The 27,832-nt window shown below is 40.2% G+C and overlaps 1 protein-coding gene across 1 annotated transcript; it reads right to left on the reverse strand.

The window, feature by feature from the left end:
* Positions 1 to 3,772: 3,772 nt before the first annotated feature.
* On the reverse strand, positions 3,773 to 26,370 carry wdhd1 (WD repeat and HMG-box DNA binding protein 1). Its single transcript, XM_084729767.1, has 26 exons — positions 26,307 to 26,370; positions 25,883 to 25,976; positions 24,949 to 25,060; positions 24,674 to 24,825; positions 22,980 to 23,091; positions 22,152 to 22,202; positions 21,952 to 22,047; positions 21,704 to 21,796; positions 19,420 to 19,526; positions 18,453 to 18,600; positions 18,035 to 18,242; positions 17,728 to 17,915; positions 17,430 to 17,614; positions 17,095 to 17,336; positions 14,794 to 14,931; positions 14,515 to 14,671; positions 12,335 to 12,449; positions 11,406 to 11,537; positions 11,071 to 11,288; positions 10,819 to 10,955; positions 10,654 to 10,710; positions 9,708 to 9,739; positions 9,405 to 9,569; positions 9,172 to 9,314; positions 8,951 to 9,086; positions 3,773 to 4,252 (listed from the first exon to the last, which is right to left on the reverse strand). The coding sequence occupies exons 2-26, from the start codon at positions 25,957 to 25,959 to the stop codon at positions 4,049 to 4,051; spliced, it is 3,405 nt and encodes a 1,134-aa protein (XP_084585893.1). The 5' UTR covers positions 25,960 to 25,976; positions 26,307 to 26,370; the 3' UTR covers positions 3,773 to 4,048.
* Between the last annotated feature and the right edge of the window lie 1,462 nt (positions 26,371 to 27,832).

Genomic DNA, 27,832 nt, shown 5'->3' on the forward strand with positions numbered 1-27,832 from the left:
ATGGCCTGTATTGTAAGAATTATTCAGAGCCTTTACTTATAAAAAGTACACATTATATGTAAAATTACTCCATTACAAGAAAAGTCCTGAATTCAAAATGATTCCTCAGTAAATGTATGTAGCCAAACATTTTATCTATCTATCATATCCAGAGTAAAAGCTGTAAGAAAAAAATGGAATTTAGTTATTTAAAAAAAAATTAGAATATCAACAGACATATCGTTTATTACAATGAAGTAAGTAAAAGTAAAAAGTTGTCAGAGAAATAAGGTATCAGCATATATTAGCTGGTAAATATCAGATATACTCATATATGATGTAACAGATTATATCAAAGCATTTAATCTGAATTCTTAGGCGAAGTGCTCTATAAAAGCCAAAGTGTATTTCTTAAGTTTTTCTATGAACTTTATTAGAAAAAATAAATGAACAGTTTAACAAGTCAGAACTGTTGTCTCTTTTTGTTGTCATAGCGATGTCAGTGAGATTTGGTTCGGTCAGAGATGTGGAACATTAAATCATCCATTGATTTTCATTTTCTATTTTGAACAACAAAAAATAAAATAAAAAAGGAAAAAAACTGTACAACAATAATCCTTATCATATTCTTTTGTCTACATTAAAGTGAATCACGCGACATGTCCTGACTTACTGAGAATATTTTTATATTTTATATAAATCAGTTTGAATCAAAGATTTCTTTAAAAGTTTTATTTTCCTTTATTCTGAAACAGCAACCAGCCCTCAGGCTATATCGTTTCCTAAAACAACTGGTCACCAGTTTTAAATCAAATGTTACTCAAAATTGAGGAAATAGTGGTTTTATTGGGGACTATTTTCAGCGGCGGAGTAATCCACATTTGGTGCTTTCATGAGCAGGACATGATTAAATGATTGATGGACTGTCTTTGGCTTCACACACAAAAAATTACAAAAAAAAAACTTTTAAATTTCAAAGTGAATATAGATTTCTACAAAGTAATGTCAAGTAATTAAAAAAATGTCATGTAAAATAAGTGATTGCATAAATATTCACCTCCTTTAAAGTGACTGACCTTTTTCAACAGAGGTCCAGCCAGTTGGTGAAATGGAGATCACAATATTTCTCAAGTGATTGTAGCGTAAAGACAGCTGTGTCTGGAAAATGGAGCTTTTTGGCCATGAGAGTAGACCCTGTGTTTGGCAGACACCAAACACTGCACATCACCACAAACACACCATCCTCACTGTGAAGCACGGCGGCGGCAGCGTCATGCAGCTTCTCATCAGCAGGCCCAGGAAGGTTTGTACAGGTAGAGGGTCGAATGAACGCAGCAAAATACAGGGAAATCCTGGAGGACGATCAGATTCAGTCTGCAAGAGAACTACGACTTGGGAGAAGATTTATTTTCCAGCCTGGAGCACACAGCAAAAATGACACAGAAATGGTTTAAAGACAACAAGGTGAATGTCTCCAGCACTCAGGACTGTGATTAGAGCAAAAGGTGCTTCTTCTAAACACTGACTTGAAGGGGGTGAATATTTATGCAATCACTTATTTTACATTATATATTTTTATTTAACTGACATTAGTTTGTAGAGTTGTTTGCTCTTTGACATTAAAGAGTTTTTTTTTGTAATTTTTTTTGTCAAAAAAGCCAAATTATATTGACCATGATTCCATATGTAAAAGCAATAAGAGGTGAAAACATCCAACTCTGCAAAAAAAAAAAAGAGAGAAACTAGTAATTCTCTGTCCTTAACATGTTTTTGATGTACTGGGTGACAGTGCATCAACTTTAATGCTTCAGGGCTCCCACACATCTTTACCAATTCAGTTTAAAAACTCTTCCATAATATTTTACCCAGTTTCCAGGACTTTATCTAAGTAAGGTAGTTTAAAATATGTAGGCTCAAACAGTGATCATAGGGCGCAGTAATGAGGCTCTTAGTGGAGGACAAGAGGATGAGGAGGAGAGGAGATAAGGAGAGGAAGAGAAGAAATGAGGAAAGGAAAAGGAGATGAGGAGAGGTAGAGATGAAAAGATGTGGAAACAGAAATAAACAAACCTAAGTATCAAAGGGGAGAGCTGCAGCCATGTTCAGCGCAACATTTCCTCACATTTCTCGCAGAAAATCCTTTTCTGCTCCCCACTTTCTTGGGAAATTGTCACTAGCCGAGGATCTGACAGGACTGACAACACCGGCACACGTTTGGCGCTCTCAGCAACGACCACATCTGGTCTGAGGAAATGAAAAAAAAAAAAAAAAAAAAAGGAACTTTTTTCATTTTACTTTTCGTAGTGAATGTTCTTCTGGACAAATTTCCATTGAGATGGACAATAACAACATTAAAGCACCAAACGTGGATTACTCCGCCGCTGAAAATAGTCCCCAATAAGAGCACTATTTCCTCAACTTCATAATACTTCATTAAAACTGATTTACATAAAAATAGAGATATTATCAGTTTCTTTCAGTTAGTCAGGACATGTCACATGATTCACTTTAAAGGGACAGTTCACCCCAAAATGAAAAACACACTTCCCCCTGACACTGGAGTTTTTAATCACTCACAGCACCACGGAGCCATGTTTTCACTTTAGTGATCTACATCCTGACTGTGGTTCGATGCTGTTCAACTGAGCAACAGAAGTGAAGCAATGCACCAACAAAGACAGGGAAGATAAGAGACCGCACACTAATACAGAGTTTCCCAGCCCTGGTCCTCAGGTCCCTCTGCCCTGCATGTTTTAGACGTTTCCCTGCTCCAACACACCTGATTCAGATGATCGGCTCGTCATCAAGCCTCTGCAGAAGCCTGATAAGGACCTAAATGATCAAGATTTCAAATATTCAAATGTCTTATGATGAAAGAAATGTGTTATGCTTTTGTTAGACATCAAGGATGTACCGAAACTCTGCAGATAAACTTAACTTTTGTTTGGTTACAAGAAATATCCACAGGGAATTTTATTTTTTAGGATATTTTGCAAAGTAAAATCATTTAATGTTGCTGATCTGCTGCACAGAAAGAAACTGAGATTATATACCTTACATTGTTTGTACAATGTTGCAAGTATTCTTTAAAAAAAGAAAGAAGTTATATATTTTATATTTTTGACATCTTAGCAAGGAACGAGTGGTTTTTAAGCTGAATTTAAAAAGGATTCTGAGACAAATACAGTTTGTTTTGACCTGTGTAACATGTAACTATTGACAAGATGACTTTATCTGGATATGGTAACTTAACATCTGTTTTATCAGCAAGTCTTTGACATCATAGTGGAAATGATGAGAAGCTGCAGTGCACGGTGGGTAATCTGTAGCACAGACGGACCATCATTGACAACTTGCACACTCAGCCTGGAGCTGCAATGATTACTCAATTATTAAATGAATCACCCAACTAGTCTCATAATTGGTTGAGTTTTTTTTTTTTTTTAAGGGGGGAAAAAAGTCAGAATTAGACCGAATGTCTTTAGTTTGTGGAAAAACCAAGACATGCAAGGATGTCAAACATTTTTCAGCGTTTTCTGACATTTTCTTGACCAAACTTATCGATTAATCAAGAAATAAATGACGATGAAAATAATCATTAGTTACAGCCGTGCCTCAGCCTCTTAAAGGGCCAGTCCCACAAAGTCCAGTAGAGCTTTTCAGAGAAATGGAACGACACTAACGTGACAGCGGTGAGATCATTTTAAACGACTAATGATGAGCCCACAATTTCTTGTTTTCGCTTCTGAATGAGAATAAAGTCGATGTTACAAAAAGTAAATCAAAGACCAAATTGTGAACTAACAAACATTTACATTTATTCAATCGTTAAAATACAGAAATATGTTTTTACAAATGTTGTAAATGTAAAAACAAGACAGGAATCAAAACCAAAGATGCTCCATTATTAGTTATGAACATCACTGATCCATCAGTAACTTTGAGCTCATTTTAAAGGCTTTAAATGTTCTCGATTAAGTGCCTCAAAGAACAGAGATCAAATTCTTCAACACAGCAAACGGATTTAACAGGATGAAGAGTTTTCACACATGAACCACCATCAGAAAACTTAATTTTTGTTAAAAGCGAATGCTGAAAGCTTGGAGGAGGGGTCCAAAGATTTCTTCTTCTTGGCACTGTTTTCATCCGCTTCTGCTTGATCGTTTTCATTTTCCACACCTCCTCCTCCTCCTCCTCCTCCTTCCTCTGCTCTTTTCCTCTTCTTCAGATCCGCTGCGTCTCCAGTCTGGCCTTTTGCTCTTTCTGTCCACGACTGAACCGAAAAAAAAAAAAAAAAGGACATGAAGTGCACATGTTAATTACTGAACAGGACGAATTGTTCTTCTGCTTCTATCAGGGTGCCAAACACCTCCATGATCACGACTGAACACACACACACATAAACACACACACACACACACATGGACACTCAGGCTGCAGTTTGAAATTGCATCCTGTCATGTATAATCACTATTGACAGGCTGCGTCTCTTTGGCCTGCTGGCTCTTCTCCTCCTCGCGCTTTTATTTATTTATTTATTTTTCGCTCTCTGAGCCGAGACAAAAGGAAGCGCTTTCCTGGACGTAATGGAGCCGGGATGAATCATCAGGCCTGGTGAGTGGACTGGCAGCGGTACAGGCCACACACACACAAATAAACACACACACACACACACACACACACACACACACACACACTCTTCACCTCCAGCGCCCAGTGAAACGCTGTCATTAACCTCACACATATTCACACACACACACAAATGGCACCATTACAGAGCTGGTAGATGGTCCAAGCTGTGACGTCTGTCCATTCATTTGTCATTTTATTGTATTTGGACAGAATAATGTGATTAGGAGCAGCTCACACACATTAACAAGGTTTCAGGCTAAACGTCCCCCTGCAGGGTCAGCGTCCAGCGTTTTTAATGCACCGCAAACAGCAAGTCAAAGCCTCAGATGTTTCTGAATATAATTTGAATTATTAAACGAATTAACAAAAGGCTGCGTGTGTGTTGATACAGGTGGCGATTAGAAAATGGAAATTTAATCAAGGCCCAGTTTGATCAGACACCAATCAAGATGAAACTTTCACTCAATTATCGATTAGTTCTCAGGTGACCAGACATCCTTAAAAATCCTGAATCCTGGCCTGTTTATCCATAAAATTGACTGTTATAGTAAAAGATAATATGAAAAACATATGAATATGTGAAAATATTCCCATCAAATCACTCTAATTTCTGCTTTTAGTTATTAATCATATCCTGTTTCTTTTTGTAAAATATCGTGGAGTATTATTGATGAATAATTTTCAGTATTTTTGTGGAAACCTTAATGCAATTCTTTGATTTTTGGTTAAAAAAAATTGATTTAGAAGGAATTATTTACAGGTATTTTCAGTTCATACGTGTGATACTGTATTAAGTTAATCATTTAAAATGCATTTGAATTGTTTAAACTGGACATAAATGTAATTTATGTAATATTTGTAATGGATGGGAGCATACAAGTTACTGCGCACCTTTAATTACTTTAATTGAGGCTCCTGTGAGAGGTTAACCTGAGGTCTGTTTGGATGCGATGGATTTTGACATTTTTCTGCACCACCTTTTTCCTGTTTTTGTTAAAACTTTTACGAGTGGTCCTGTGGAATTTTTCATTGATGTGGGTGACAACGAGGGGAATAAATAGAGTGTCTATTCTGTGGAAACCCACAGTTTTGCGGCAAAAATTGTCTGAATTCAAATTAATCACGCTGGAATCGTCCTTAAAAATAACTGAAATCTGTATCATCACCACGCTTGTTCCCCTACAGACTGACCGGCTCACTGGTCTCTCACACTGTATTATCATAAGATCAATGCTTTGTGCCCTCGATGCCAAAACACACTCGACAGGGTTCCCAGGCAACAGGCGTCTCTCCCCCTCCTCCCCCCTCCGCTTCACACCCACTTCCCCTTTTCTTTCTGTCTTGTCGAGTGTCATCCAGCCTTCTGCTGAGAGTCATGATGCATGCAGGGTCACGACCTCGTTACTACACAAACACACGGATTGACGTCGGACAGCACTCAGGTGGACAGAAGGATGAGGTGTGTAATTGCTGACACGACCACCACATCCATTCACCCATCGACTGAATGACACTGACATCTGAGTCAAAATGTTTGTTGTTTTAAAACTCTGGATATTTTTCGGTGGAAATCATGTGGGGCGCTGAGGCGGCTGCAGCTCCTCCACCTATCAGATATAACAATAACAAAGTTTGTTGCACAAATGTGTGACTTTTAGAGACATTTTTTAACCCCTTTTTTTTCCCTTACAGGAGCACTGGTGTTTTTAGCAAAGAGGTTCACATCAACAGACTCTTAGTGGGGAGGGTGGACATCTTCAAATACTTTGTTGGAGTGTTAATTTTCATAGCACACTTGTTTTAGTCGACCAAATATTGAAAGAGTTAAATCGACCAAATCTACAGTAGATTTAGTCGATCACAACATGTTTAAAGTGTAACGCACATGTCAGTTTTCTATCATTAAAGGAGTAATCTGTAATAATTCTACTGCAATAAATCATAAAACGATCATAATGTGTTGACATACCTGCTGCTCTGACATCACCGCTGCAGCCGCGGTGACCCCCTTCGACATTTCTATTCTGTAACTTGTGTTATTGTTTCACATTAGTTAGGGTTCAAATGAACGCCAAATGTTCGCTGAATGATTAAGAGTCTGTTTATGAGTGGTAAGAAATTATTAACAATCTTTCAGAAGGAGTAGATGTTTATAAATTGAGAAATATTTTAATGAGTTCCAACTCAGAGCAGTGGGTTTTTGTTTTCAGGATAACAGGATTAACTTTTCATTGATGAACAACCTTTACACAAGTTTCAAATACCTGATCAACTAACAGTGGATTCATCCTCACTCTTTATCGTCACAACATCGTACATCGTACTCGTCTTGCCCTCCTGCAGTGTTCCTGAGACCTGCCCGAGCTTCCTTGTGTTGAACACGGAAAGTGCATGCTAACCTCCCTACCACATGAAGAGATTAGTTCTGATCCGATCGATAAAAATGTCAGTGGATTCCATCAGAGTTGTCGTCATAAATTAGTTTTTATTCAGTTATTGTCTCATTTCGGTCAGTGAAAAAATGTCACTGACAAAAGCTATGATGAAAACTATTTGTCATCCAGATTGACACTGCCTTGGTGTCTGCATCACCGAGGGCCTGAGCAGGGACTGTTTCACCTCAGACAGGAAAATTCCCACAAATATAATAAAACTGTAGAGACGAGAGGATACCTTTATGAACCAGAAAACAGAGAAAAATAACTTCTGCAGACAGAAAAATGACGGTGTAAACACGGAGTTACCAATCTGGGAGCGTTGATTTCTTCAGACACAGCTGTCTAAGGCCACTATCACTCACCAGAAAACAATGAAATACATATATATGATGACTAAGGTGTTTGTTTGTTTGAACAGCCTGCAAAAACACACACATGCACCATCTTTGAAATCTTGCAGTTTGTTTTCAGTTCGATCCTGCAGCTTTATGGCCCAAACAGCTGATCTGCAGGGTAACACAGTGACAGCAAAAGTAAAAAGATGTCTGTCTGCAAGGTAAAGTGGTGAAAACAATCTGGATAACAATCCAAACCAGGTCAATTAGAGCTTTTTACATTTTTTGGCTCATTGTGTGAGAGGTCACAGTTTCTGGAATACGACTAATTTGTTGTTGGGGTTTTGGTTGACTAAGAAATTTGTAGTCCATTAGTCATTTCTAATGACCGCTTTATGGGGAATGAAGCATGTGTCAGTAATCATTCAGTATGTTTACTTGCACACAATAAACTTGATTGCACATGAAAGTGGATAATTCATTTGCACACCCTGCAGCACAGGAGACAAGGACAGAAGGACAGGTTTTGATCCGTCTTAGCTGCCAGAGAGGAAACACTCCTGGCTCTACCAGAGCGAAGTCAGTAAGGTTAGATCAGACGTAAATTCTGTTTTATCAGTTTTCATGAAATGTTTTCCTGATGCTAAAAAGCCACTCTTATAAAATTTGGACTGAACCTTTTCACCAGCTGGTTCCAAGTCAAAGAGAAGCTTTAAAATAATGAATGTTTGTACAAAAAATGTTCAGAGCGGATCACTGGGAAATAAAATGTTCTGTAACGTAATCAGTTGGGGTAACAGCATATAGAGCTGTAAATTATGAAAGAGATATAAGAAGATTTGACTAAAACGTCAGAGTCTTCTGCTTGCAGGGTGTGGGAGGGTTAAAGGGTCTGCAGCTGATAATCACTACTGTCTTACAGACTCTAATTGATGGGTCTCTCTCGGGTTTTTTGCTCTCGATCTGAATCTTCAGGGAAAAACAAGATCCAGGCAGGATGAAGAGAAGAGTTGGGTTTCTTTTTTTTTTGTAATTTTGAGGTTCTTGATCAGCTGACGAACTTCTATAGTTCTTTAAGATTTTGTGTAGCAACTGTTACAAAAAATATTTTTTTTGCAAAGATACAGACATGATGGAACCATCAGCAGATGTTTGCAGAGGCAGTGTGAATATTAAGACTTACATTTTAGAGATATATTGATATTATAACATCTTACCACTCTCAAACATTGTTAGCCTTAAAATAAAAAAAAACCTTGATGTGCCTGGAAAAACCTGGTTCGACACATTTTTATAAATTATACCTATAAATGTCCACCGTCGTGCAGGAAAGTTTGATTCCTGAGTTTCTTTGCGGTCAACAGACTTTTATATGTTATGTTATTGGAAAAAAGAATTGATACTCCCCACCGTCAGACTGAAATACACTACAGAAAGTTTTAAAACTCCATGACCTGATTTCATTGCAGATTCATCTTTAAAAATCTTTAAAGAAACACTGGAGTGTCACTGCTTAAACTGACACTGTTGGACACATGGTCCCACCCTCCTCTCTGTGTTTCCTACCAGTCTCTCCTCTGCTGACAGCGTCCTGAAGCGTCCCATGGCCTCTTTGATGACGTCCGTCTCCTCCAGGTCCGGGTGATCAGCTGTGATATTCTTCCTGTTCTCCTCTAGCCACAGCTGGAAGCCCGTCTTCGGCCTGAACACACACAGCCGACATCAAGTCAATCCACTGCGCAGCTGCTGAAGTTGTTTCAAATGTTTTCATAATTCTGTATATTTACCTCTTGTTTTCTGTGTTATCTGCAGGAGAGGATGGAGGCGGGACGTCTGGTTGTTTCTGCTGATCTGGAGTCGGTTCTGCGTTCTCCTGAGTCTTCTTATTGGCCGACTTTGAGCCCGTCATCTGCAGCAGAGTGGACTGAGTCTGCAGAGAGAAGTGAAAAAAAAAGAGATTTTGAATATTTAAATGGATGTATTCTGATTGTTCAAACTCCTCTTTTGGAGTTAATGATACCTTCGTCTTGGGTCTGGGGGCCAGCGGCTTGAGGACGGGGCCTTTGCTTGGTTTCCCCGCGGAGCTGTTGAGCGGACCCAACTTCCTGCTGGACGTCATGTTGTCCAGGATGTTTGTGACTCGAGGCTGACCAGACGACGCCGAGGGTTTCCCTGAGCCGAGCACCTGCAAGCATCACATAAAAGCTTTATCATTAACACGTCTGTCTCTCTTGAACTTATGCCCTCACACTCTTATTTGCACTTTCGCTTCTAAATAATTAAAATCAAACAGTTTTGTTGTCAAAATTTTCAGAATTCTAACCTTGAAAGGATTTGCACGTCCACCTTTAGCAACTGTAAAGAAAAAGAGAGACATTAGTCATTTATCTAAATGAATATTTCCATCACGCCGTTTTTTGCAGAAACTGCACCATGAGGGTTTCCCTTATATGCATTCAGCAGCAAGTCAGGGATGAGTGAGGATTATATATCTCACATGTTATCTGTTCCTAACTTTTGCACATTTGCATATGAACTGCAGTGAGCATTTCACAGCCTATAAAAGTTGTATTTATCTGTCACAGCATTTGTAAGGCAGTAAAGCATCTGTTAACATCCTGAACCTCACCTGACTGCAGCAAACGCTTAGCATCACAAAAAATATAACACTAAAACAAAATGCAACACCTGCAGTGAAGATATTTCCTGCAACAGAGGAAGCATCTCAAATATAAAGACGCTTTCACTTTCACTTTAACACAGCCTGGATTTGAAGGAATGCACTGTGTTCAATATGTTGTGGTCCAGCAGCAACAATGAATTCATTTTATTTCTTTATCTAAAAAGTGAACTATTAAGTGAAATAGAGATTTATTAAATAAGTTAAAGCAGTTTCTTGTACTGTATACAAGATCCTTGAAAATATGACAAATATTCAACTGTTTTAAAGGATTTCCAGCACCTGTAAGAACCTTGTTATTTAAATGGTTCTGATATCTAACTGTTTTGCTGTTGATTCCTTATAATAAAAAAAAAAAAATACAAGTATGTGTCTGCAGCCCTTCTCGTGTCAGCAGATGCTCTAAATATTTTCTGGTGGTGCAAAATAAAACTTACACACTTCAGCACCGCCGTTGAAAAAACATGCGAGGTGAAACACTGTTGGTATTTATTAACGGATCTCTGCTTTGATTTGAGGTTAGCAGTCATATCATCAGTCTACAATGACAGATACATTTAAATACGTATTGTTGGCAGTGTTTATTCACCTGGTGTCGGAGACGGCGTCACAGGTGAAACAGCTTCTTTAGCGAACAGATTCACACCTGCAGTTTGAGACACGTCACACATCTTAGCTGGTATTATTAACATCTTGGGCTTTTACTGAGAACATGAATGTGCAAAAAGCAGCTGAAGAAAGAGGCAGAACTGACGTTTTCTGGTTTCTGTCGCATCTTCTGTCTCCATCTCCTGTCCATCCTCTTCCTCCCTGACTTCTTCTTGCTCCTCCTCCTCCTCCTGATGACGCCTGCTGCTGTAACGTCCTACTGTGGCCTCACTGTGGCCATACCTGTCCAACAAAACAAACTCATGAATAAACACCCCAGTACCTACTGGTACTACTGGAACACAGCAGCACTTGTAAAAACATTTGACTTCAACAGTCAGATGTATTTTGTAATTACCCAGAAGTCCGTCTGGGGTATTCTGGCTCCTCTTCCTCCTCCTCCTGCTCTTCTTCCTGGATCTGGTTGGCTTTCTCCAGGGCGATCTCATTGAGCCTCTGGGCGAGGGCCATGCGTCTGGACCGGGACGCGTATCGAATGGCCAGAGTCACCACGTTCTGAGTCATCAGCTCAGCCAGCTCCACACAGCGAAACTCCCGGTCCAGCTTACAGGACAACTGGAAGAAAACATCGACTCAGCATCATTTTGATTCACATGAAAGCATCATAAACATCTGTCTCGCTTCTGAACCGGCGCTCCCGCAGCTGATGTGTGTGGAGTTTTATATACTGACTGCAAACATCTTCATGAGCAGCTCCTGCTGCTCCTTCTGGGACCGACTCTGTCCGTCCTCGTCTATCTCGTAGCCGCTGGACGACAGGAAGCTGTAGTGGTTGTGGAAGAGGACTGAACGCCAGAACAGCTCCTGGAGGATGACAGGCTGAATGAACACTGTGTTCTTCAAATTTAAATTACAGAGAAGTGTTTACCCGTTTATCCACCTGCTCAGGACCACAGGTCTGAGAGAGGACTGGATTACATTATGTCATCTAAAAGTCATTTATAAATATATTAGAAAGACTGAGAATGTTGTGGCACATCTGGACAGGGCTGCACCAGCTGTTCACTAGTTCATTAAGTCCAACTCTAGTAGAATAAATAGGTTACCAAGTACGTGCATGGCATTTTGTGCAACTTAGTTTTTTTAGGAGTCTGATGACGTCTAGTTAAGAATTTCTGATGTTGTGAATGTCAGCTAATCTCCCGTGAGGTTCGTTTGCAATAATCTGGAGTTGATGTCCACCCGAGTGGTGAAAAACACAGATATTTCATAACTCCTGAACCACATTTGATTTAAAATTTTCAGGATTTAAATTGAATCATTCTTAAGCAGGATTTATAAAGTTTCAGGTCAGATATGTCGATGGTACTGCATGGTCCAATATAACATTTTAAATGCGGGTTTAGTTTAGCTACACAAAACTCAGGACTGAATCCCAAGATGAGTGAATGTCTCACCATCAGTTAACAGCAGAGGCTTTATTTCACAGCCACCTCAACTAAAATCTGAACACCTGAATGTTCTTATGAAATAAATGTCAAAAAAGAGGAAAAGCATTAATCATTTTAAACATTGATCAAAATGTCAGAGGGAAGCCCGGTTATTGTGTTAACATCTCTGAAGTTCATGTGAGCAAAGCAAGCCGCCTCAGGTGTGTTTACCTCCATCTGTCCTTTCTCTGTGGTCGTCTGACACAGAGGCAGCTTGAACGGCAGGATGGCCACAGCAGGTCTGGGCAGGGTGGGAGGATACCTGGAGCCTTTACAGGGAATACACCTGACAGGACAAGAACGGATTGGATTTAAGAAAAGAAAGAAAGCTCTACAATACAATGATTAAGCAGCAGGAAGAACAGGATTACATCGGGGATCAGGAGAAAACACCAGACTGGTTGTTTTGTGTATTATATCCAGTGTTGGGCACGTTACTTTAAAAAAGTAATTAGTTATAGTTACTCACTACTTCTTCCAAAAAGTAACTGAGTTAGTAACTGAATTACTCTATAGTAAAAGTAACTAGTTACCAGGGAAAGTAACTATTTCCGTTACTTTAAAAAGAAGTTGTTGTATGTCAAAGAATTTGAAATTTTCTGAGCAGTATTCGAGTCAGTTGAATAGAGAAGAACAGACAGGTAGTTGTGTTATAGAACCTTGTAATATTTATTGCACCTCACCAGCAACAGATTTATCCTACACTTGAAGTGCAACAAAAATAAACAGTAAACAATATAATAAAATAACAATCAGCAGTAAACAATATAAAGTGAGTTTAATAAATTAAATCTAACTCTCACAACCTGAGACAACTGGTCAAGTTGGAAGCAGCATTCTTGCTGGCTGACAGTGGGGGATGGGAACGAGGCTAGCATTCAGGTGTAGCAAACACAGAAACGTTAGCAAGCTTTGGAAAGCATTGTCTAATTGAATGAGCAGGGACAAACAGCCTGGAGTCATAAGAAGTACGTGCGCTATTCTCGAACCTGAACGCACCCCAAGTCTTGGATGACAAATAAACAGAGCAGAGTAGACTCGCTACGGCTGGTAGTTTCTTCAGTTTATTCAGAGTAAGTAACGCACCGCTTTTGACCGTCAGTAACGGTAACGGCGTTGTAACGGCGGAAAAAATAATTAGTTAGATTACCCCGTTAGTGAAAAAATAACGCCAGTACGTAACGGCGTTATTTATAACGGCGTTATTCCCAACACTGATTATATCCTGCTCATTACAGATCAGATTTATGGTTCCACCGACCCTTTTTGAAAGCACATTGTACGTTGTATAGATTTACATCAAGACTTTCAGGCAGCAACAGGTTTTAATTGATCTAAAAATGCAATGATGATCCAGCTGTGAATTAAAAGTTTCGACTTGAATACTTCTTTGTTGGTGCATTCAGGTGCCAAACAGCAACTTCACTAATGCAAAAAACCAACTAAATTCCAAACAAGTTTGAGTTTAGTTTAAGTTTTCAGTAAAGTTTCCATCACGAAGGCTTTTCTGCAGCCAAATCTCTAAACTCAGAGTTTCCCACGACACTTGAATGCACAAAAAAGCAAATATTCTCACAGTCCATTCTCAGAGTAAATCAAGCAAGTATTCGCTCCTGTTATCTCTCAAACAAGTTTCAACACTCTGCAAGTAGGTCTGTCACAATTATTACATAATCGCAATTATTTGAGCTGACTGCAATCACTACAATTATTTGCATTCACCTGTATAAAAACACCTGGATGAAATTTATTAAAATGTCATATTTCCATCACCGTTTCCACCGTTTGAGGTTTGACTGGAGCTCTTTAATCATTTTGTTGCGCCGGTCTTCTTCTGCTGTGGTTTAATGTCACCTGGGTGGAGTTTTGGCGGCACCGACTGTTAATCTCAAGGTGCTTTACTTTTAATATTTGTACGATAGCAGTGGATGGAAACTCACATTACAGATTTTCTGTAAAGTTAGTAAATTTAGTATTGAACATGGTTGTGGATGACAAGGACGTGTTTTACTTTGATTATTGGTTCCTGTAATTATCAGCAATTTCTTTGCATATTTCAGTTATTGGCTTTTAAGATTCAAATTATTACTTGTGTCATATCTGCCCTGTGCAATTTTTGTTTAGAAAGCCTGAAAAGCAAACAGAAATGTAGGCTTATACTAAAATACTGGCATAAAGTGAATAGAAAAAGATTTTTTTAATTATTTGCATAACAATCTCAAACTAAAATTTCATAATTGATCTATTTCTATCAAGTTAGTTCATTTAAAGGAAACCAAAGGCTTCGTCAAAACATTATCTGCTTCAGAACATAAATAAACAGGAAGTTGGAGAAGAAGAGAAGTTTCCACCTGAGCTGCTGAGGGTTCTCGTGCACTCCGACCACCCAGTAGTGATCTGATTTACTTTTGCAGGTCTCTCTGGTGTTACACACCGGTGTCCACGTGTTTCCAAGAGAGCGGTTCAGCATCCTGACCACGCCCTCTGAATCCACGTAGCACGGGGTCCCTGAAACACCAGATCATCATCTCAACAATTAAAATTTCTTACTTCTGCTTTAATACGAGTGTGAACATCAGAGAAACGCTTCCAGGAGGAAGTAAAGACGCTATTTCTGTTGACAAACTGACCCTCGGCAGTGAATCCGAGCCAGGACAGGTAGGATTTGTGGGACAGTGGGAAGGGTTCGCCGTTTATGATCTGCCTCTTCCTTCGGCCGAACTGCAGCAGCTGGACACCCAGAGCCTGTTCCCCATCAAACCCTGTGGCTGATGACAGAAAATGAAAAACATGCACCAACATAAGGCCTCCTCAAAACTCGGAGATAAAGAAACCGCTGTTATAGTCTGGACTGTCTATATAAAATGCAGTAGATACATCAGGGAGATTAAGTCATTTACCATAATGTATTTGTATCTCTGCTGGTCATTTCCCAAAACACGCTGCACTGTTTTAGATTTTCAAAATCCTTTTTAGCCTGAAAGGCAACAACTGGTTTCAGTTAATTTCTGTACACGATGAAAATTAAACCTCGTTAATGAAACGTTGATCATCGATACTCCAAAACAACAATTCGATATTTGATTCTAAGGTCACAATTCAATTAGATTTTTTGATTTAAATATTTTTGTTTTTAGCACTGACAACTATACCATCATTACTATCAAGACTTGATTTGTAAACATCAACAGATCAGTGGTTTTATGCCCTGAAAACTGCCACTTTCATTTTCTAATTCTTTAACTCTTCTTTGAAAAGACAGTGTATGTGGTAAGTGTGATAAAACTGCCAGTAAGCCACACTGCATCATCTTTGTTGTTTTTTATTTTTCTTTTGACACGCGCCGGATGCCTCAAGTAGGCCGGGGTGGAGAAAAAAAAAGAAATCTTGTGAGAATGACGCACTTTCACTTTCATTCCTGAAAGTGAAAGCTCATTTCAAGTTTTTATTTACAACTGAAACTGTGGCATCGTCACCAGACAAAGCCAAACAAAACTAACAAAACTAAAGAGACGGAGACAAAACGAAGCTCACGGACAGATCACTCAACTCACGCATGTTTTCTTTTGTGATACAGCGATTAGTCAGTCGGCCGATTATACGGCATTTTAAGATGATCAACTTCAGTGAACGAAACTTGTCCTCCCTGTACAGTCCTATTGACTTACGATCCCAGTGTACAAACACATTGAATCCTATCATGTCCCATTCAAAGGAGACACAGGCCAACATACACAAGATCTCACGTTATAAACAGTTATACTCTTCATTATGGCATAATCCTGAAATGAAGTGTTATGCAAATGGTAAACACGGCACTGGAGGCTTGTATGAACAGAGCGTGTTCATGTCATATGCTGATGTAGTGACAAAATATCATCTCAAGGGAAGGAGCCATTTCTGGAAATATCTACAAATAAGAGACTGTTTAACTTCCAAGATTCAGGACAAAACTAGTAGTAAACTACTGGTATACTAGTTATACCAGTATGACTACAGAGTCAGGATTAGCCAGCTGTCTCCTGTTTCCTGTAGTAAGGAGAGTAATGGCTGCGGGGATGAATGAGTGTATATATCAGTTTGTCTTAACTGAGGGGAATCTGACGCAGGTGAAGGTGAAGAGGGTGGGCGCAGTCAGACGGGATGGAATTTACCATCTCCACCACCAAAACAGACAGGTTACTCTGCTGGACTCCTATGATTTTGCTGCGTGTGTTCACTATTTTAGCCAGTGTATTCTTTAATGTTTAGACCGCCAGACCAACAGATGAGGGAAATATATGATCTGTAGAACAGAGTCATCATGGATCTGTCTACGTGAAACTTAGTTTCTATAGTTTCTACAGACAGAAGAGCCGTTGTTGACCGTTGTAATCAGCTGTGCCTGCAATAAACAAACAAAAATAGACACATCTGCAGGCTGCTGTTGACAGATGTTAGCGCTCCCCTTTGTGAGTTTTGTGACGGTGGTGAAAAACTTAGATTGCAGCCCTGAACTTTAATCTTAATGTGACTTTTCACGCCGATAAACACAAAAATCCATTGAAATCAAAAGTAGAATCATATATCTCGCAGCATGTTTTTCTCTCCAACCTGCTTGTGTGCAGCATCCAGCGTTCATAGACGATCTTTTTAAAGACTGATAAAATGAAAGGGCACCGTCACGGCATAAAACCAATGATCTGTTGATCTTTACAAATTAAGACATCAGTTTACCACCAGCACAGGCATCGGCGCTAACATGAAATATATGTTTAAACTGAAAAATAGAGCTGTGATCTTAAAATCAAAAGTCGAAGTGAATCGTGGATTTGTTGATAACAGATGTAAGAAAGCTGCACACGAATCAAAAACACCTCAACACAGCATCCATACAAGTTGTGTATCACTGTGTGTGTGTGTGTGTGTGTGTGTGTGTGTGTGTGTCCAACCTCGGTGGTAGACGATGAGCAGCTGCTCTCCATGTCCCGTCATGCAGACGACGGGTCCTGGCAGGCTGAAGATTTCTCTCTGGACTCCACCGATGGAGAAGAGTCGGAGCATCAGCGTGTCGGTGGCGACCGCCGCCCAGCCCTGACCCAGACACAGCGCCCTCGCGTCCTCGCCCTTCGGCAGGTCCACCATCCACTCCTTATTGGTGTCCCATGAGGAGAAGTGGAGGCAGTGCAGCTTACTGGGAGGAGAGGAGGAGCAGGATGAAAGATTCACTGAAAATAATTAACTTAAAAAAAAAACACACACACAAACAGGACAGAATGAAGTTTACCTGGCGAGCTCGTCTGTGCCGGGGCAGGCCAGCAGCACGGCCTCCTGGGAAAGATCAGCCATGGTGTGACCCAGAGAGTTGGTGAGGTGCATGGCGTGGTGCACGGCCGAGTCGTGAAACTCCACATCGATGGCGTTGTCCTGCTCGTCATTGTAGCCTCGCACTATTCCCACAGAGTTCCACATCTGAGACACAATTTAGCCGTTAATGCAGTTAAGTTCAAGATGAACTCTGAGAGAATATAAAATAAAACAAAATGATTCTTCAGGCTACCACGAAATCTGTCTGTGTGACCTACCATGAAGCGGTGTGTGAGGTGTGCGGGGGTGGAGCCTGGCTGAAAGGCCTTCTGGGGAGGCGTCGGCATGGGTCCATCATAGACGGGACGCAGGGGAACCAGCGGTGCAGCTGCAGGCGCAACAGTGCTGCCCGCGTCGTCATCGTCGTCCCCGAATTTGTCCTGACCGAGCCTCAGTGATCCTGTGTCTGAATGAAAGCGTGCAAACAAAAAATGTTAAATCGACTTCTTCTTCATTCACCTGAACTCTGCATTCAGACTGTAACACTTCACAGAAGTTCATGTTTTATTCCCTTCCCTCACTCACCGAGAGAGTTCTCATCATCCAGGATCGCCCCTCTGTTCCTCACCCGCCCCGTTGCCGGCATGAGGAAATCGTCGTCATCATCGTCGTCCGCGGTTACGGGTTTCTTAACGGGCGAGTTGGTGTCACTCAGTCCTTCATCCATGAGTCTGTCATCATCGTCGTCAAACAGGTCGTCGTAGTCTTTGGCTGGTTGTTTGGCTGCTGCCTGCTGAAAGTCCAGTAAAGGAGTTCGTTAGCATCAACATGACGACAACGTGATGTTAAAACATTGACAGTTAGAGGCTGTGTTTCCTGTTTGTGTTAGAAATACCAACAGGATGGTGTCGCGGAATTTAAAAGAGCTAAAGGGCTAAAAAAAAAACTCATCAGCTACTTGTTGAATAGGACACATTTAAATCTTGTGTGTTGTGAGCAGTACCTTGGTGCTGGTGGTGGCAGCGCTGGTGTTGGAGGTGCTGAGTCCATCCAGCAGGCCCAGGCTGCCCTCTGTGTCTGTGTAGACGATCTGGCTGCCTGACGGATGCCAGGCCAAACCGCACACTGTGAGGCCCTTCTCGTGCTTTTGTCTGCAGCAGAGACGAGAAAATTTCAGCTGCAGTGACCTCAAATGTCTACTGTTTTTCTCGAGGGCACAAGACTCCAGGTTGCTTTTATTTCTGTCCTTACAGCACTGAGACCCCGGTTAAAGTTTCTGCACAAACACCAAAATTACACTTTTCCCAGTAACCTAATCTGAGAAACATGAATATGATTTTCTACAAAATCATTTGTCCCCTAACAAAATTTTAAAAGTGAAGAAGAACAAGAGCTTAAAATCCAAACAGCTTAAAATTGGCAAATATATGATTAAAATCAGGAACTGTCTGATCAAAGTGAACAAGAAACCTGACCAGACATCAGCAGCCATGTTTCTCTTCTACACACTTTCCAGCTATTGTGGTTTTACGCTTAATATTCCATTCAAGGTTTCAAGTCGTAAAATGTTTGATAATTTGGATTCGAAATCAGGGATCTGGTTGTTAACATTAAGATTATGGCTGTACACTCCTCACACTGCAGGATCACACATGCAGTTGTTGGAAGGGATGAATCAGACCCCAAATCTGCCTAATTGTCCTCTTGTGTGGGGGGAAGCATAAGACATCAGCTCATGTTCGCCCTTTACTCAACACATGTCCTCCCTGAACAATACAGACGGCCCTTATTCCAGTTAGAAACGAAGCACTTTATACAACTGATATTTAAAATAGCAGAAGAAAATCATCAAGCCTCATTCCTTCACAGTTCCACCAGATGTGATGCAGATGCGTCAATATTTAACCTCCCATTCCGACAAACAGAATAACCGAATCTGTTCATCACACAGCAGATCTGAACGTCTGTACCTTTCCACGCAAAGTTTGCCGTTCACGTCCCACATGTTCAGTGAACCCGCCACGCTGCCAGCTGCCAGGAACTGCCCACACGGAGACCAGGCCACCACGTTGATGGGCTGCATAGGAAACAGGGCGGAGGAGAAAGCACAATCAGATTTCCAGCAGAGCACCGACAGACTGAACCTTCAGTCCTGCTGATGAGTTCAGCCACAGTCTTTGAGGAGGTCGTCACTACGGCGCCTTCACACTGCATCAAGATCTGATATTTGGTCAGAATATTTACAGCACACGTCAGCAGACTGCAGAGTAAACTGATGCATCTTCTGTTTGAACATGAGAGAAAAAGAAATCAAGGGAGTCGAGACCAGGAAGAAACAAGAGAATGAGAGCAAAATGAATCAAACTGGAGGTTTTACTTCACCCTGAGAAGGATTCATCACCTACTGAGCACAAAGAGTTACATTCCTTTAATGCAGCAGCTACAGCAGGTTGTGGTTCAGTAAGTTAATGATGCAGCAGCTCATAATTAATGTTGTAACAACACCTCATCACTTCCTGTCAAAACAAGGTAAGAACAGCCAGTGAATAAATATTAACTTTCTCTTAAATATTCCAGATCATTTTGTGCTGATTGAAGGGAGCAGAGTTTCCCTTTTTAGATAATTGCAGCTCTCTTTTTCCTTTCTACACTCAGCATCAGTCTGCAGGTAGAAACTACAGACACGCTGGACAGTGACGAGTTCAAATATCTCTTTTCTATCAGACAAAATGAACATGAAAATCAAGCCAAGAGCTGGTATCAGCCTTTGATGAATATTAAAAATGCCATTTTAGAACAATAACACAATAACCACTAGTTGTGGGTATTATAGGAGTGCTGATATTTGCCTATAATTTTGCATTTTGTGTCTTAACTGCGCTTGTGTAGTTTCTAGTTAAGCCTAATCTTATCTCAAACAAATTCAATTATTTATCACGTTTATGTTTCTCTGTTTATCTGTCCTTGTGTAACACTGTCATTTCCCCTGTGGGGATCAATAAAAAGAATTTTCTTATCTTGTTTGAAAAGAAAAACTGTTAAAAGGTCTGAGCTAATTGTGTCGTTACGCCCCCGTGGTGCGAACAAACCGTAAAGTTCGTTGCGTGTCACCCTGTGAGAGACGTGATGTCAGATGGCGCGATGAAAGACGAATAAATCACAGCTCGATCATGTAAACAGAAAAAGGTACCATCAAGGTTCTCCACGTCAAATCTAAGACTTTAAAGATCTTTTGACTGGAATATAATGCCAACTTCACAGCCATACTGACAAAAGTATGAAGGACGTAATGGAAAATCAGTATAGATTTTAGGCCCTTGATAAGAATTATTTATCAAGTGCTTGCATGTAATAAAATATTTTATTTAATGCTCACATTCATATTGTCTGGAACAGTTTTAACTAGGGCTGCACGATTTGGTAAAACAGTCATACTGTGATTATTCTGACTGAAACCTCCACTGCGATATGAGATACGATTAGTGGGAACGATCATTTTTGTATTAAAATTTTCATATTTACTAAAAAAAACAGTATCAAAACAACATGTTTTCTTCTATCTGGAGATCATCATTATAATGCAGTTTTCAAACACATTTTTCCTCTTTCAAAAAATTGTGATTAAGTTCTAGTTGCGCAATTTGGATATTACACTTGACCATATTGCAATTTCCATAATTTTGCAATTAATAGTGCAGCCCTCTGCTTAAACCACTCGTATTTTGGATTCTGCTGCCACTCGGGGTTCAAACACTTCCTTCCTTTCTGAGGCGACAAGCTAAATGTTGGCTTGTAAATACGGTGCTGGACATTTTGTTTAGTTTTCTTTTCTGAAAACTGACCGATTCATGTTCATCTTCTTCATTTAACAATTATTTGTGACGTTCAAGTGTTTATTTATTCCTTCGAACGAAAAAGAAAAAAAAATCACGACTTTTTAAAAGAAATTTAATATTCTCTAAGACCTTTTTTAATAATATTTAATTGATAGTAGCACTTCTAACACTCTTATGTTTTGAAAATGTAGCAAAATGATAAACGCTGCACTTCTGTACATCAGAAACCTCAAAGGACGAGAAGATTTACAACTTGGCAGCAGCCACAGAAAAGAGGGAAAGATAAATACGATCGAACAGGCGTCTGTGGATGTTGTCGACTGACAACCAAAGATTTCACCATGTTTCTCTCTCAATTCTCACATTTGTCTACGATGACTAGAGCATGAAGACGACTGCATGTCCACCTGGAGCTCACCTGTGTCAGCAGGTCATCAGACAGAGTGCTCACATGATCCCAGGAGCCTCGCTCGTACAGGTGCACCTTTGTCTCCACGGGAACCGCTAAAAACTGAGCGCACACACACGCACACACACACAATTGATTGTTAGTTTGGAATTAGTGTTCTGTTGATTTGATTATAATCAATGATGCACTGAGGAGGCAGAAGTGCTGTAAAGATGGAGATGTGATGACAGACACCAATCAACAGTTGTGTCACCGACCTTCGCCGTCCCGGGCTGCCAGGCCAGCCGACACAGAGACTTTGCATTACTGACGTCGTTGGTCTTCTGCAGCAGAGGCCAGCTGATCACCTGAGTCTGAACGGACAAAAAGTCATCTGACAGACTCACAGATAAAAAGTAAAAATGAAAAGGTTGTGTGCGTAAAATCTAAAATCAGTGCGAGGTGCTGAAACACAAACCTGGTCCTCAATATTCCAGACCACGACGGAGCCGTCACAGCTGGCAGACGCCTGACAAGAAGAGAAGAAGACTTTCTGTCAAAGTCTCCTGTGATGATTTCCAAGTAGGTTTAGACTTTCCAATAAAACATTACATTGTTGTTAAGAAAACTCACTGCTTCTAGCGATCGTCCACACAAATCCTGATCGGATCGCCTATAGATATTATGATGTGATGTCACCAGAGTCTGACTTTCTCACAGACTTTTTATTTTTGCGCTTTATGCACACTTTCCATAAAACGTTGCCTGAGGGAATTACCCACAGTTCATAGCATTGTGATGTTAAACACAGGGTTCCTGTGTTTTATTGAAAAAAAAAAGGCCTGTAGATGACGGCACTCTTGATTATTTTAATTATTCCATATGTAAAGCTTTTTATTCACAAACAAAATGTATAAAATCACTACCCAAGATCTCACCTCTTCCTCTTCAACTGAATTCTTAACCACTCAGATTTAGAACATTATGGAACATTTTCCCCTGAAACCTCTGACTAAATATGTTTATATGTGTGTATGTGTGCTCCTCTTTTTTATTTTTTATCTAAAATGTTCATCCTACAATCTTATATGCATTTGTGTCACTTTGTGTCACTGCAGGTGATGTCAGATAAAGTCCACAGGAGTTCAGGGTTTAAAGCTTTAGAGGGGACATTGAAAATGTAATACAGAATTATCAGCCAAGCAGATATTTACCTGCTTTCAGGGTTTCTGTGGATGTTAACTGCAGACCAGTTTTCACAAGGATCAGCACACAATTTAACATCCAGAGGAAAAATTCTACCCACCAGGAATTCGTCTTTGGGGTCGAGGGTGACACTGAGGACGGGCGCTTCATGGCCCCGGAGTGTTTTCTGTTGGCTGCTGTCCGACACCTCCACCACCTTCACCATGAAGTCGCTGAGAAAAAAAGAGAATGTGAGAATAAATATGTGCAAACTGGCAGGTGGAGGCAATCTGTTGATACATGTGACTGAGTGCCAGCGAGCAGAGACAGAATCGAGGGAAAGGACACGTCGGCTGTGAACCAACACGAGTGCAAATTGTCAAATCAATGAAAAGGAGAAGAAAAATAATCCTGATTTCCTCCAACGTCTGCCAGAACGCAGATGTCAAATCCGCCCTAACAGCCTCAGATGTCTGAATTTTTACAATCAATATCACAACAGAAATTACCAGGATGAAAATAGCAGCATCAATGAGCCGCCATGCTCTGTGCTTTTATTGCTGTGATAAACCCGTTTAGAGCAAATCAATCCTGGTAGCAAACAGACGTTTATCTCCAATCAAGACTAATCATAAACCAATCAAACTGCTGTTCTGTCTGCGAGGTCTGTGTGCAGCTCATTCCGTACTGGAACAACAACACTGAACCTAATGAGATCATAGTGAGGTTTAGTCATCGTTTACACGACACTGAACACAACAGACGCGTTACGCACGACGGCTTCGGCAGCCGCCACAGGAGAGGCCGGAGCGCGGTGAACGTGCATCATTTCACAAAGTAAAAGTGACATTCGCTCGTCTTTCAGCTCTGGTTCCTCTGTGGGATCACGTCACCGGTGTGAAATACCTGAGGATGAACAGACGAAGCTGCTCAGTCAGCTGGACGTCCTCATAAAGGAATAAATTCTAAAAACGATCCACATCTCAGCATCACAGTGATGACATGAACCTGCAGCTTTAGCCAAAGTTCTCAGTTGTAAATCAGGTATCAGTTGGCTCAGATGTTCAGCACTGATAATCTATTAATATTTAAAAGGAATAACGGCTGCAGCCAACTTCTAATTTTGTCAGTTGAATTGGATTTGGCCGCTCAATACAAAGATTTGCAGATTCATTCCTCTAAACTCCGACACGAGTCTCATGTTTGATTCTACCTCACGTTTTAATGTCCTTCTTCAGCTAAAAAACACCACTTAGTCGTAACATTATGACTTGAACTTTGAGCCTCACGTTCCAACGTCTGTCGCTGTCCATAGTGCGAAATTTGAAGTAAAAAGATGAACTGTGCGATTGGGAACACAGCTGATGAACTGTCTTCTGTCTGTGCTCTCTTAGCAGCTCAGCTGATGTCATGTGTCTTCTGCTGTGCAGCCAGAAAAGCATACGGGCTCACATACTGCAAAATGCAACTAGATGTATGATGTAGGATATCCTTCTATTTTAGGCATACTGCATTTGACGTACTATGTACTGGGACATACTAAATAAAATGGTAGTATAGGTGTTGGAATGCACCTTCTGTGTCAGACAATCAGCAGAGACTAAACACGCTGGACCAGGAAATATTTGGTTTGCCAGATTTTGCACAGATTAAAAAAAAACAAGATATTATATGTTAATTATACACTTTTAGAGGTGCTAATGGTGAAATTGACCATTTTAAAACTTATCACTTTTCCTCTGCTTCCAGGTCTCTTTTTTAAAAGTTATCATAATAAACCTTTTCTTGTGTTTTTCTCTCTACTATCTTCAGTACCTGGATCCAGCAGCCACTCTGGAGCCGCTGCTGTTGAAGCTGACATGTGTGGCGTTGGTAGTGAACCGGGTCAGGATGCCATCTGGATCGCCGTCAGGAAACGTGTGGATCTGCACGGTGTTGTTGGAGCTCGCCGTCACCAGCTTGCCATTCTGTGGAGGGAAAAGCACATCTAAATCCTCCGCCGACCGCTGCTTTTCATTACTAAAACTCTCAGGAGAAATCAATCATACATAAACAAGCTAAATCTGCAAGAAGGCGACAGGTGAACCAACCTTGAGTGCGAGGGAGAACACCTTTTCCCCGACAGTGATGGACTTTGGATCATCATCATCCAGACTCTCCCATATCCGAACATCTCCATCACTTCCACAGGTTACAATGAACCTGAGGACAATTGCATAATGGTCAGATATGGACATTATTGTGCAGCAAAAGAAAAAAGTGGCAAACTGATTATTTATTTATTTACAACTTTACATTTCTTCTGTTGTCTAAAATCCCATTTACACCTCAGGGCTGGACTACAAAGGAAGCTCAACACAGCCAGGCTCTCTTTGCACGAGCTGGTGCGCCAAAACCAAAAACCCCAGTCAAAGATAACGGGTATCACGACAGTGATTATCAACTTTCTTTAAATGGCATGTTGGGGCTTTAGGAGACTTGGATTACGAGGAGCATGGTCCTGGTCACCATTCACTTGGGAGATTCTGCAACACTGTGTTCCTTCCTGTGAAACTCCAGGGGTGAGTAGATAATGACTGACTTTTCATTTTTGGATGAACTATCCCTTTAATAGTTGACAGCTTATCAATGCATCAACTAATTATCGAAGCTCTGTACTAAACACCTATTGCAAGTCTATTAAAACTGACAACTTTACACTGAAAATCCTGCAAACTGCAGCAAACCCCATGTGTGACACCAGATCATAAACACATTTCAGCTGTTCACATCAGACTGCACTGAGGGTTTAAAAGCCCACATGAATCACAGACTGTAAGCACAAGGTCAGAATTCAACAGCAATAATATGATCTTACTGTGAAACACAAAAGATTGTAATGAATGAGACTGACAGAGAAAGTTAAGTCTTCCAGTAACATTCACGGACGCTGTCAGATCACATTTATCTCATCATTACTAACCAGACACAGTCAGACTGAGAGTTTGTAACGTTAGATGGAGATTACTATAATATGTGACTTACTTTCCAGAGTCATCGAAGCAGACCTCGGTGTGTCCTCCGGAGTGTCCGTATCGCATCGGCAACCTCTCACAAGGCATTTTAACAAACCGCCAGACTGACCGACAGAAAAAAACACAAACAGGGATTAAAACATGAAGCTCGGACTAAAATATGAACATTACACATCTGTGCCACATCTGTATGACACGGTCATCCTCTGTGCCCTGTCAGTGTCTCCCACTGCTGCTTCTTAGCTAGCTGGAGGGTTGAGCTAACGCTAACAATACAACCAGAGCAGCCTGACGTTTCATTAACCGTCTGATCTGTTTCACACTCAACGGTCCGATGACGGACAGAGTTCACGGTGTGACACGTTTAGTTCAGACTAAATGAAGAAGTTATCCGACTGTTTACGACCTAAGATGAGAGGAGTTTAGCAACTTACAACTTAGACGGAGACTCCACAGACTCGACCCTCCGATCCTGAATCTCCCGCGCTGCGTTGAAAACAAGGAAACGAGCGTCACAACTCCCGCCAGCTACGTCATGACGCAACTGCCGAAACCCCGCCTACGTTCATGTCGCCGGGGCTGGACCATAGATATATTATAGTAAATAAATATATATATATAATGCATTATATAATATATTAATAGCTAAATATATATTGCAAATAAACTTATTATAAATAATAAGTCTGTTGACTGGATGTCGAACAAATGACCGTAAGAAGGACAAAATATAAATCTGCAAAAACTCCACTATTTAAATGTATAGATATACCCTTTTTGTTAAGGAGCACAAGATATAAACCTGTACTCAACTATCATGGAAACTTATTTCTAAAACAACTTTCCACCAATTAAATGTATAAATATATTTTGAATACAGCTTTTTATTAAGACATACAATACATAAATATGTACTCTAGTCTATACATAAAATGGGAACTTATATTTAAAACATCTTTCTGTTAATTAAAGGCATAAATATATTTTTAATACGCCTTTTTATTAAGTACTAAACTAATATAATAGAAACTTATATTTAAAACAGTTATCCACTTGTTAAATGTATAAATATATTTTGAATATAAGTTTTTTTCATTAAAGGGTTAGGTCACCAAAAATGAAAATTCAGTTATTTACCTCATGCCAGTTGAAGGTCGTTTTTATTTTTTAGTCCACAAAACACTGCTGGAGTTTCACAGGAAAGCAGTGCTGCAGAATCTCACATACAATGTAAGTGAATGTGACCAGTTTTCAAACAGGGGAAAAAAACAACTAAAAAAAAACAAAAAAACAAAAAAACAAAAAGAAAATTAAAATACCTCCATACTGCTCGTCTGGTGTCTCCTAAAGTCCCGACATACCTCTGATTCAGCATCACGTCTTGTATTTTCAATCACTTTTTTCACACTGCACAAACACATAAATGAAACAGAGGTGAGACTGAGAGGTCAAACAAATATTCACTCACTATAGCTTTTATTTTATTTTTTATATATAATTTATTGAGTAGCTATAAACATTATATGTACCTTATCTTGGCTCTTTCCAGCGCTGTCAAACACAACCTGCCATTGGTCGACTCTCTGCTCGCCTGTTTGAGCGGCGTCTCAGGGGAGAATTTGATTAGTGCAACAGGAAGTACTCAGCTGACAAATAGCTGAGTGTCTAAATGTTACACCACTGAAGTAACAGAACACAAGGATCACTGAGAACGTGTGTGTGTGTGTGTGTTAACATGTACAACATGCCTCATATGTGTGTTTTAGGCGACACACGACTATATGGAGCAGGTTGAACTCAAAACCTAAAAACCAATGTTTCATTTCTCAGATGTGGATATCAGGTGTATCATGAATCTAATGTAACAGTAGATGTCGGCTGTGAGCTGCTGAAAAATGATGCTCGCTAACTGGATCATACAAGACAACATTAATATTTCATGTATGTGGTTCAGGAGAAT

Source organism: Lutjanus erythropterus, chromosome 1 (assembly GCF_056507025.1).
Source record: "Lutjanus erythropterus isolate fLutEry1 chromosome 1, fLutEry1.hap2, whole genome shotgun sequence".
NCBI lineage: Eukaryota > Metazoa > Chordata > Actinopteri > Lutjaniformes > Lutjanidae > Lutjanus > Lutjanus erythropterus.